The 13,377-nt window shown below is 31.2% G+C and overlaps 1 protein-coding gene across 1 annotated transcript; it reads left to right on the forward strand.

Moving 5' to 3' along the window:
• Positions 1 to 5,189: 5,189 nt before the first annotated feature.
• Positions 5,190 to 10,098, forward strand: LOC123910336 (U-box domain-containing protein 5-like). The gene is made up of 6 exons (XM_045961432.1): positions 5,190 to 5,677; positions 6,243 to 6,312; positions 6,686 to 6,871; positions 7,048 to 7,155; positions 7,300 to 8,480; positions 8,979 to 10,098. The coding sequence occupies exons 2-6, from the start codon at positions 6,256 to 6,258 to the stop codon at positions 9,739 to 9,741; spliced, it is 2,295 nt and encodes a 764-aa protein (XP_045817388.1). The 5' UTR covers positions 5,190 to 5,677; positions 6,243 to 6,255; the 3' UTR covers positions 9,742 to 10,098.
• The last annotated feature ends 3,279 nt before the right edge of the window (positions 10,099 to 13,377 follow it).

The raw sequence follows: 13,377 nt of genomic DNA on the forward strand, positions 1-13,377 counted from the left end.
ATTTTATTTTATAATGTTACCACTTAAAAAATTTAGTATATTATTATGAATCATTTTCATTTAAATTTATTTATTTATAACTTAATATTTATATTTATATATTTTACATTTCTAAATGTCTTTGTCATTTAGTGTGTGTTTGTTTGTTTATGTACTCCGTATTTGTGTGTGTTATGTTTTTCTTTTGATACCTTAATTAATTTTTTGGTTTCATTTTAGTCATATAATTGTTTTTTTGTTAAGTTTTGGCCCCTTGACTATATAGTCAAGTAAATGCATTTTGTATTTTTGTTTCCACAAAGATTTAATTATATTTTTTAGAAAGAAAATCATTGAATTTGTAGGTCTACTATATCTAATTGTAAATCGCTAACAATTACTTTTATTTTACTTTTTATCTAGATTAAATTGTACTTTTGATTTCCTAATATTCACAAACTTACAATTTTATTCCACTAACTTTCACAATAGTACTTTTGTCGCGTTAACTTTAAGCTCTTTTGTAAAAGATTGTTCTCGTTGATTTTGATCAATTCAATACACATGTGAACAGAGTGACTTACATGTCACGTGATATGTGAGTCATTGTCTGTGTGACAAAACATGCTAATGTAATATGTGAGTCATTGTTTATGTGTGCGCTGATTTGGTCAAAATCAATAAGGGGGACAACTTTTCGTAAAAGGGGCTAATGTTAGAGGCTAAAAATACTATTATAAAAGTTAGGGAGCCAAAATTAGTTTGTGAAAATTAATTAGAGGATAAAATGTACAATTTAATCTTTAATCTTCTTTTCTTTGTCTTAATCTTCATAAACTCCAAACCAAAATTAACGTCAAGTTTATGAAGATGATGAAGACATTAATAAATAAACGTTTTTTCTTTTTTTATTGAGATAGAACGATTCTTCGAGTGGAAAAGGATTAAAACTATATGTGGATCCAATTTAAAGACAAATACATTTGGAAAATGAATTGGAGAAAGAGAGAGGTTGATTTGTCCACAACCACAACCTCTATATCATTGTTCACGTCCCGATCACAATAAGAAGTGCTTTTTTTTGGTAGTCTTTTTTGACTTTGGAATTTTGGTAGTCCAATAAGAAGTGCTTTTGTTCAAGTCAGATTCTTTCAAAAACCAGTGAGTGGACTGGTGATTGTTATTTATAAACGAAACTATAGTATTATTTTCCAAACAAATATAAATAAAATTGTTTTGAACTATGTCCAAGGCTCACGTTAGTTTTAGAATTAGGAAATGAATCTTATAAAATCTAATTTGTAAGATGATGAATATTGCATCTATTTTATAAATTCATCTTTAAGCCATCATCTCATTCGATGTGAGACTTCTTAATAAACAGTTTCATGGAATACCAACGGACCGAACTGTAACGTCCGTTCAATATCAATAAAGACTTTAACGGCTTTAATTCTCTCGTACCATTGTTGAGATTCACTAATCACCTCCTCTTCACCAACGAAGCTCTGCACCGAGCACGCGCGCGTATACACACATCCTAATAATGTACACGATCTCTAAATTTAATATTTTTCATTTCACGCATTTTAGGAACTAGTGTCAAAAGTATTTGTAAATATTTCGCCCACCAATTTTAACTTTGACGTAACGCTGGACCGGATGAAAATTGAAAACTAATTTTAATTTCATCCATTTTTCTAGATATGGTATGTGTGTACCTAGAGCTGGGTATGCGGGCTAGCCCGCCCCGTTTAACCCGCCCCGCATAAGCCCGCATATTAAACGGGGCGAACAAGCCCGTCATCAAATATAAACGAGTTTTAAAATTAAGTCCGAGTTCGGTCCGCGTAAGCCCGCGGGTTAAACGGTTAACCCGCGGACTATTACAAAAAAAAAACTTTTTTCAAAAAAATAAACAAAATTAGTAAAATATTGATATAATAAAAGCTAAAAAAAAATATATTATTAATAATTTTATGTTATAACTTGAACTAACAAATAAAAATAAATAAAGTTTGTGATATATCATTGAGTTTATCTATCTTCTCTTTGAAAATAATGCAACTAAAATCAAATTCAACTCGTTTTTATCGTAATTATTTCTCCACACATACTTCAAATCCATAAAATAAACCCATATGATATTGAATAAGAACTTTAACTTGTTCAAAATATAAAAAAGAAATTTAATAATTCAAACCAATATTAAAAGTACAACCAAAAATCTAATACCACCAACCGATTCAAAAACAAAACAGTAATGTATATAATTAACTAATTGAAAACTGAAGCAAAATAGTCACTCCTGCTTGATGCCTCCATTGTAACACTTGAATTGGATCCTGATGTTTTGTGTTGTTGTTGTCCACGTGAGTAAAAATAGGAGTGTGTTATTGCTTTTTATAATTAGGTTTAGACTTTTTTTTTTTTTTGTTAAAAGTGTTGGATTTGGATATGGACCAAATTATTTATAAATGGTAAATTTTGTAATAAATTATATATATAAAAAAAGAGTGCGGGTCACGGGCTAACCCGCGAACCCGCGGATTTAACCCGCATAACCCGCGGTTTTAACGGTCCAACCCACACGGGCAAAAATATAAACGGGCCAAAAAAAAATGGTCTTAAGACCGCGCGGGCTGCGGGTTAAACGGGTTGGCCCGCGGACCTTGGTCCGTATACCCAGCTCTATGTGTACCTACGTAACATGCATAAAAATAACGCGTGAAAATTATCTGTGGTCAACCTACTACTTTTATACTAAATCATAATTTTCCACACCTATAAAATTTGCCTTTTGACTTTACAAAAAATGTACTACTACCAGTAACTTACTTTTACTCGTCGTTGCATATTCAATGAGTCCGTGGGTTGTTAACGTAAGTTGTTTTTGTCCCAGTCAATGTCACAGCCACCTTAATCGCTTACCCACCTCATTTCCTCATGATGGACGGTCGAGAGATATCACAGCCCTCACAGGCTTGTAAGTTTACTTTCAATAACAATGATGATGACTGTTCTCATCGCATCATAGATTTGGTCATCATTAGTGGTATCGTATGCTTGTAGATTTGGAGTACTACACTATATGCCTACGAAGCACGACACTTCTCAGATTAGGTGTGTCCGTGTCGAACACATGTCGGTGTCTGTGTGCTATATACGAAGTACTGACACTCTTCAGATTAGGCGTGTCCGTGTCGTACATGTGTCGGTGTCCGTGTCGGACGGACACGGACACTTATAATTACACTAAATTATGTCATTTTTTCAAATTTTTATCGGTGTCGTGTCCGGTGTCCGTGTTTCTGTTCATGCTTCATATAGATACTAGTACTCCCTCTAGTCATATTTATACATAAATTTGATTTGTTTTTGTACATTGAAAAATGAATGAATTGATCTATATTATAGATTACATAACATTTATTTTTCAATGTATCAAAAAAGTTAAATTTATTTCTAAATAGGACCAGAGTACAAATTTTTCACATCCATTTAATATTGATCTTTATCAAATATATGTAAGACATATAAAATTAGTTTTTTCCTTTCAACTAATTATTTAGAAGTAAATAACCAAACTCGTGATGATGTGTTTGAGAGGATATCTTATCATCTAAATCAACTTATTGTTTGGTTTTATTGTAGAATTTTAATTGTACTTTTTCACAAATATGATTCTATTATTGGTTATTTTTAAATGGAAAATGCTAACAAGTGTTCTAGAACATTAATTAATTTTTTATGAAAATATGTGAAGTCAATACATTAAAAATTAAAATATTTAACTTTTTAAATAAATAATTTCTTTAAAAATAAAATTCTTAAATAGTATTCTAGAGACACTCGTTAGCAAAATTCTTTTTAAATTTTAAAGTTTTGTTTATATTTATTATAAATTGTGTCACTTGTACAACTTAATTAATAGCTGCAAGGACGTCGATCTAACCACCCGATTATTTAACTAAAAAAAACTATCTTTTTTAAATTATATTTGCTTTTTATAGACTATTTTATACTTATATACTTACATTATTAAAGATAAATGAAGATAGTAAATAGACAAGTGGCAGTGAAAAATAACTTCGTCTACAAATATATTTTTTACCGTTGAATCTATAAATTTTATTACGTCTTTTTTAACCTAATTGTTAAAAATGATAAAATTATCTAAGATACAATATTTGCCCCAATGTAAAACATAGATGTATACGTTTTTCCTAAAATAAAATATATTCATTCGTTTAAATTGGTAGAGTACATGTATAAACAAAAATGATAAATCCGTGAACAAACTCACATCACTCAAGTTAAACGGTATACTATGCCTACATATAATGTGATAAGATTAAAGTAATTGGAATACATATGCCTCAAAATTTGCATCATTAATTAACTTAGTCATTATGCATCAATCAGTAGTTAACTGAAGTTGCCTTCGAATATGGCTACTGCCTTGTAGACTCGATAATGAAGTCAAAAGAAGCTCCCTATGACACTAGTCAAGAAAGTTAAAAATATATTAATTTATTTATTTTTTGTCAAGTAGTTTAGTGACTAGAAGTTCAATTTTTAAAAGTGAATAAAAATGAATTTTTACATGAAACAAACATTATTTATACTTTTAAAAGTATTTTTTTTTTAAAGGAAATTATTGTACTCCCTAGTACTAGTAGCATTTTCCTTAAAATAATTTGACTATTGGGCGACATAGAAAGCCGCAAATATATATATATATATATAGTACTCCCTCCGTCCCAAATTATAAGGGAAAAAAGTCCATTTTTTTTGTCCCAAATTATAAGAGAAAAAATCATTTTCAAGAATGTTTTTTCCTTATTTTCATAAAATTAAATGCAAATTGCATTTAATTTCTTCTCTCTCTCATTTTCTCAATAAACAACAACCAATAAAAATGGTTTTTACATCTTCCTATGCAACTTATTCCAAGAAAAATTCACAAAAACATACTTCAAATTCTCATGTTTTACTTTTTCTTAATAAATGTGATTTTTTTATTTTCCCTTATAATTTGGGACGGAGGGAGTATATATATATGAACAAAGAGATATAAGATTAGTATTACTAGATGTATCTCTGATGTCAACTAGTCACTATCATAATGCTTTTAATTTACCTAAAAAGACATAGAAAGCCGCAAATATATATATATATAGTATATATATATATGAACAAAGAGATATAAGATTAGTACTACTAGATATATCTCTGATGTCTACTAGTCACTATGATAATACTTTTAATTTACCTAAAAAGACATAGAAAGCCGCAAATATGATGAGGTTGTTGTTTGTTTTTCTCTCGACTTGGTCATGGAAAATCCCAACACTCATATTTTGCTTAATCTCTCACGTTGACGAGACTCTCTCTCTTTCCTTGAAACCCCGCCACCACATACTTGCACCAATAGAATACCTCTAATTCTTTTATCATTTCATTCTAATCATTCATTATCCTTTTCTTTACCATCCTTTCTTTCATCAATCAATCTTCCATTTTTTGTTCTTAAATTTCTCTCTTTAATGTAAGAGATTATGATAAGCTGGGAAATACTATGCCACTTTTTTATACATCAATCAAATTTTCATTCAACCGTTGCTTTTTGTTCACTATTGTTAAGCATAGGAAGAGATTACTTACTTGTTTCTTAATTATTACCATATAATTCTAGGTAATTCATTCTCCTTACTCTTCAAATTTCTATTATTTTATCCTTACGTTCAAACTGTGTTTGGTAGCTTCATGACGCACATAGTACAACAATACTCTCTGCGCTCCTCTCAGGTCAAATTGTCAGACACTAGATTTATCACTTGTTTGATTAATCCAATGACTTACAATTTGATCGGAGAGAATTATAAGTGCATGTTTGGAATTATGGCGACACCATAATTTTGTTAAAACTAAAAGTAGTTTTTACCAAAATTACCGTGATACACCGTGATTCTGCTAAACTCACGTCTAATTTTTTATTGCTTGTTGAGTAATAAAATAAGATATATTGCAGAATATCATATAATAATAGTATAGTATTATGTTCAAAGATGTTTGTTGAAAGTTGACTGCTTCTAAACTTCTAAATTTAGATTTAGGTGATGAAAGTTACTTTTGTTTTACTTGTTTTATTCCAAAATAACTTTGTCCTTATATAGTGAATTTTGTTCTTTCATTTAAGTTAAAAATTCATGAATCTGTTTTGTTGCTTATTATATGTTCTTTCTTTCTCTAATCTATAGCTGTAGGACACTAATGAGAACAACTAGTGGTGAAAACGTGGAGACTTTACTAAATACCCGCTCCTTTCAGGTACATATAAATAAATACTACAATTGCAGTTGAGATATTCTATTTTCAATATTTATTGTATGAATTAATGATTTAATTGTTCACAAAAAATATCATAAGAGTTAGTTATGTTAAGTGATTTCTCTTCCATTCAGATATTTGCTATACTATGAAGCACGAACACTCGTCGGATTAAGCATGTCCTGATATCACACACATGGACACTGACACGATACCGATACATATGTTTACATTGAATATATCATTTTCTCAAATTATTGTTGGTGTCAAACATGTTAGTGTGTGTCGTGTCTGGTGTTCATATCTGTATCCGTGCTACATATACTCATAACTGATGTTAGAACTTAGAACTAAGAATTCTTTCAATTAACAGGCACATAGTAAAATATGCATACAACTGATGAATATAGTCGAAAGCATCATGAGGATACTTCCAAACATAGAGGAAGCAAGGCCTAGATGCTCATCCGGAATAGAGTCTCTATGTTCGCTGCACAACTCAATTGAGAAAGCCAGACTACTTCTGCAACATTGTTCTGAATGCAGCAAACTCTACCTGGTGTGTACCTTTTCTTATCAAACATAATGAAATTAACTTGTATAGCTTTCTTAACAAGTCAATGAAATATGACTGCTATTTCTTAATCAAGCTTATGCGGATAATATCGATGGTTTGTACTTCATAGTAACAGGTTTAATTGATATTTTTGTTTGGTTTTTTAAAATTGCTTTCAGGCTGTGACAGGGGATACAGTACTTACAAGATGCCTAAAGGCAAAAAAGTCATTAGAACAAAGCTTAATTCCCATTCAGGGTATGGTTCCAGTTCTGTTGGCTGTAGAGGTTAGTCAATTTTTTCTTCAAAATTTATAACTTTTTCATAAGTCTAAGTGTTTTTTCATAAATTAAAAACATAAGTACTTATTGTAGTTGAAGAACTTCTATAAACAAGTTAATCCAAACTGAGTTTTATCTTTTCTGTTGCAGGTTTCTAGAATAATTGATGATCTTGAGTGTGCTACATTTGTTCTGGACTATGCCGAAGAAGAGGCTGGGAAAGTTTTAACGGAACTGCTTCAGCATGGTAATTCAAATTCAGATTCAGTGGAAGATTTTGAACTTAAAGCACTTCAGTTTGCAGCACCAAGACTGAATATAACATCACAAAAGGCCTTATTATTCGAGAGACGGGCGATCAAGAAGTTGCTAGATAAAATTGGACAAAGTGACCTGAAAAAGTGGAAGATCTTGAGATATCTTATGTATCTATTGAAAAAGCATGGAAACTACATGGTGGCGGGAGAACACATTGAGAATTTTTATTCTCGAAGAGAAGAAATTGCAAGGGATAACTCTAGTCGCAATTCTCTACGAAGCAATCGAGTTGAGTCGGAACGTAGCATGAACTTTGATCAGAATAGAACTCACATGAATCAGTCGGATAGAGTGACACCGCCTGAGGAATATAAGTGTCCAATATCCTTAAGATTGATGTATGATCCTGTTATCATTGCTTCTGGAGTTACGTATGAAAGAATGTGGATAAGAAAGTGGATTAATGAAGGTAAAACTACATGTCCAAAAACAAAAATGGAACTAACTCATACGACATTGACTCCAAATGTTGCCATGAAGGACATAATATCAAAGTGGTGCAAAAGTAACGGTGTCTCCATTCCTGATCCAAGTAGACATACAGAAGATTTTCACTTAATGGATGCTTCAATCACCTCTATCAAGAGTTTGGGAAGTTATTTCAATGATTTGAACTTGCCAATGGATTTTAGCAACATGTCTCTTGGATCATTGGATACTAGTTTTAATTCAGATGTGTCACGAGTTCAGCCTAATCATGACTTGAATTTGATGATGGCCAGGAGTAGTGAAAACTCTCAGTCTCACATGCAAAGAGCTCATGTACCAGAGATACATGATTCAGATTTGATGCTCTTGCCTACACTTCATGATCTTCAATGGGATTCTCAATGTAAGGTCATTGAAGATTTGAAAGATCATATGAAAAGTAATAGCCAAGCTATTTTGTCTGTGTCAGCTGAAAATTTAGTTGAACCAGTAGTCAGATTTTTGTGCAATGCATATGATCTGCAAGACGCAAAAGCGCTGAGAGACGGAACTCAGCTGCTGTTGGAATTTGTGAACAACTGCAGGTATGATTTTTTCTTTCCTTACCCAATTTTGATCTTTGTATGGTGTTTTATAAAAACTACTATTAAACATTTATCCATATAAAACTATTCTCAATTGTAAATGTGGTCTTATTAATGGTTCAAAAACCGTTCTCTATCTCTATCTGATGCATTGTCCTAAAGTGAGTCACCAAAAAGTTTCTTAAATTGTAGAACGGAGTTAACTTAGTCTAATAAAGCTATAAATGTTTCAAAGTAGTGTCTGAAATAGAAAACTTTCGATCACATTAATCATTTGGGGTCAGTCAACTTAGTTCCTAAAGTTGTCCGTTGTGGACTAGTGATCGAGGATTTTGAATCTCGGAAGCTATTTTGAAAATATTAATCATTTCAGTGACCAAGTTGATCCACGCCAATTTTAAGTTTCTTGCAGACCTGAAAAATTGTTTGCTTGATTGCTTTATCTTTGCACCTTGTTTCGATATTAGAATGACTTTTTTGTGTGAAAATTTAATGCAGAAATGGTATGGCTGACATAAGTGAAGATACATTCATAAAGTTGGCAAATCTTCTTGATTCAGAAGTGATAGGAGAAGTACTTGACATAATGGAAGAACTTTCTGGAGATGGAAATAGTAAAACCAAAATTGCAGCATCGAGTGCACTCACTTCTGTCTTAAAGTTGCTTGATTCTGATAGCAAAGAGTTCCAACAAAAAGCTATAAGAACAATCTACAATTTGTCCTTCAATAGTGAAGTTTGTCCACGCATGGTATCTCTCAATTGCATCCAAAAATTGCTTCCATTTTTCAAAGACAGATCGGTTTTGCGATACTGCATATATATATTGAAAAACATGTGTGACACTGAAGAGGGTAGAAACTCAATTGTTGAAACTAGGGGATGCATATCTTCTATTGCTGAAATACTTGATACCGGAAGTAATGAGGAGCAACAACATGCACTTTCTGTTCTACAATCTTTATGTTCATGCTCTCAAAGTGTGGATTATTGTAAGTTGATTTTGGATGAGGAAGAGAATATCATCACTACTCTTTTCTATATCTCACAGAATGGAAATGATAAAGGAAAGGAAAGTGCCTTGGAATTGATTCAACTTTTGAAAGATGCTAAAGATGTTGAGAATGAAGATAATAGATCCTCTCAACCAATTACCAACAACACTTCTGGAGAATCCAGCAGTCACACTGAAGAAAATAGATCATCAAGAAAATCGCCATTTCTGAAGAAACTAGGATTGTTCTCAAAAAACAAAAAGTGAAATGAATTCCTCAACATGCTTGATAAGAGCTACTTTGAATTGATGGATATAGCTGATATGATTTATATATGGTTCCTCAATCTTTGTGGATGTGTGATATATTGGTTTTGCCTTTCTTAAGATTAATACTAAATCTCAACTTGTAACATATTAAGTTCTAAAATATTCATTCACAATGCTTCAGCTGCATAATTTTGTACTGTAACAGCAGGCATTGTAAGTAATTGTAATGTATAGTTGTGCTTATGTTTATAGTAGGCACTGTAACAGTAGGGGTTGCTAATATTGTTAGAGTACTACCACTCTCAATTTTTATTTTGTTTATTCTTATTTGTATATATATTAAACACTTCTACATTTTGAGGCTTGATAATGATTGTAAAAACAGATATGAGTGTAATTTGTGCCAGTTGTTTTTTTTTTTTAATACATTCATATTTGTTTCTACAACCAGTTGTTATTAGTGTTATTTTACAGAAGGATTTTGTTTATTTAATTGCAATAACCGTTAAATATTTGATGACTGAACAACCATATAGATTTGGTGAAAGGTGTTAAGTGTTAACTACTTTTACCTCTGGCTTCCTAAATATAAGACCAGAGAAAGGGCAAAGCACAATTAGTTCAATGTATGGGTGGAAACTGGAGGATTCGAGAGAAGCAACCAGACAAGGCACTCAAATTTTATGGGCACCAATTTTATTTTTTTTACTTAGTGTGTGTATGTGCGTACATGCGTGCGTGCATGCATGTATGTGTGTTAAAATATATAAATTATATAATTATTATAACTAAATTTTAAAATAGACTTAGTGTTTTTAGACTCTTATGATTTTGGTGGTGAAATCTATTTGAAGAATTAAAAATTATAACCTAGGAGAGTATGCAAAAATCAATATACTCAAAAACAGATGAGAAGGAAAATAAAACACAAACAAAAAGGAAATGAAAAAACAAACCCTTGCATAGAAATAGAGCAACAATGACAGAAACAAAACAGAGAATAAAAAAGAAGAATGGTGAACATAGAGAGTAGAAGAAGGAACGCTCAAAGGTATTGTATCCCTTGCATTAGTATGCTGGGGTATACCGTATATATATTTGGTTTAGAAACCGAGCATGCCTTGCTGCTTGACTAGAGAGGGTGACAGTGTCAACGTATGACACATCTAACCCTCCTCCATTTGGGCAAATTGGATTTGTAATATGTTTGCAAGATTTTGCAAACACACAAACATATCACAGTTTGCCATGTAGACATACTTTCTGTGAGGTATGAAATTTGTCTCAAATTTCTTGAGATGATTAAATTTAAATGCTGGCAATAAATTTGTTGCTTAAAACAAACCAGTCTGGTATAATTAGAAAGAGTAATTGAGAGTGTAAAGCCAATTTTATGGGCACTCGAATTTTATTGGCACCGATTTTTTATTTATTTATTTATTGTGTGTATGTGCGTATATGCGTGCGTGCATGCTTGCATGTGTGTTAAAATATATAAATTATATAATTATTATATAAAATGGTTTTAGGACCTATCAAAATTAATGGTATTCAATAAAAATCCATAAACCGTTAATTTTGATAGATCTCAATAACATATCAAATAGTTTTCAATTTTTTTCAAAAAATGTATGGATGATCTTTACGATATATATATATAACATATCAAATGGTTTTCAATTTTTTTCAAAAAATGCATGGATGATATATATATATATATATATATATATATATATATATATATATATATATATATATATATATATATATATATATATATATATATCACAATATTTCAAAATATTATTATAAAGCCAAAATATACTAAATCACCATATAAATAGCATCATATCCATAAACTTGCATCAAAATACATAATTATCTCAACAAAATCATATATATATATCCAAATAACAATTCAAAATAAGAATATTCATAAGTTTCTTACTTAATTATAGTCTCCTAATAAAAGTCTACAACATCATCTTCAAACTGTGTTTTTTTCTTCGAAAAACGTGCAGTGAAAGTTTTTGTCTAATGGGCCAAAAAAAATGAAATTAGGCCAGAAAAGTTTAAAAAGGTAAACTCGGAAAAACATGTTAACTCGCCCGAATTTATCCGAGTTTACTGTTTTCACTCCGAGTTAACTCGGTTAAACTCGGCATTTGTTGCTCATTTCTATTGTTTGACGTTGAGGCATTGTTCTTATCTCTTTCTTTGCCCTATCTTCAAATTCTTTAATAATTTGGTGGACAGTCTTTTTTCCTCCTCCAGACATTGTATGAAAATGTGATGACTGATTGTGTTATGAAAATGAAAATGTGATGAATGGTTGTCTTATAAAAACAATAAAACAGATTTTTTTTTTTTTTTTCATGTTAGTAATCTGTTGGGAGATGGTAATGCACTTCTTTTATGGCAAGAAAAATGGCTTGGAATAACACCGTTGAGGAATTTGTATCTGGCGTTGTATGCCAAAATAGCAAGGCGACAAAATTTAGCAGCGAACATGGGTTATTGGCAAGACGGTGGGTGGTATTGGCAGTTGTAGTGGATAGATTCAAAGTTACTTAATTATGTCATTATCAACAAACAAAAGACATTATCGAAAAGAATAAGGTAAAAATGGAGAATAAACACATGGTTTGGAATATTATACGAAACCTATATACCTTGCATTGCGGCTTTGTTACAACAATATTCTGCTTAATTTTCTTGTACTGGTCTTTGCATATATGTTTTCCTCATTCTGCTATTTTCCCATGATTAAATTTAAATGCTGGCAATAAATTTGTTGTTTAAAAAAAACCAGTCTGATATAATTAGAAAGAGTAATTAAGAGTGTTAAACCAATTTTATGGGCACCAATTTTGAACTAATATTTGTGTCGAGTTTCTTATAGTCATTATTAATAAACTCTAAATTAATATTTACGTTAATATTTGTACAAATACATATACTAAATTACTTAAAATATTAATAATATATTTAAATTAATAGTCCACCTATAAAAAAATATTTTTTGGGATGGGGGAGGGTCGTGGCCACCCTCAGCCTCATCCTCTGCCTCTGAATGGCGTTTTCATATTGCAATGGAAGTTAATGATATTTGTCGGAGCTATAGAGTTTTATATTTTATGACGGACGGAGGGTACACACAACAAACATTATCAATGGCTTCTTCTCTTGGATCAAGATTAACCCTATTGAGATAGGACATATAGAGCTTTAAGCTACATAAGTTCATATGTGAAAGAGAGGGAAACTTCACCGGAAGAAACTAGACAGGTAAGACAATGGTGTTTCTTCTCCAAACCTATTGGCAGTGAGTAATCTCTATTCTTTCTTTCATCACGGATTCAAAACTTCAACATTTGCTGTTATTCAATCTCAAATGACCAAATATTATGTGACTTGCAATCATTTCTTACTGTAGTCACATCAACTTTAGAGAATTACCATTTGAGAGCGTAATATAAATTGTATATTTAGCTCTTGCCAAATGGGTATGTATGAAGTCACCTGCATATTTTGGATGGAAACTAATGACAATCGAGTGAAAACAACGATCATAAAATAATATCTACGACTAAAATTACAATACCTGTAAAAAGGAAAAAAGAGATGCATCGG

Source organism: Trifolium pratense, linkage group LG2 (genome assembly GCF_020283565.1).
Source record: "Trifolium pratense cultivar HEN17-A07 linkage group LG2, ARS_RC_1.1, whole genome shotgun sequence".
Classification (NCBI taxonomy): domain Eukaryota; kingdom Viridiplantae; phylum Streptophyta; class Magnoliopsida; order Fabales; family Fabaceae; genus Trifolium; species Trifolium pratense.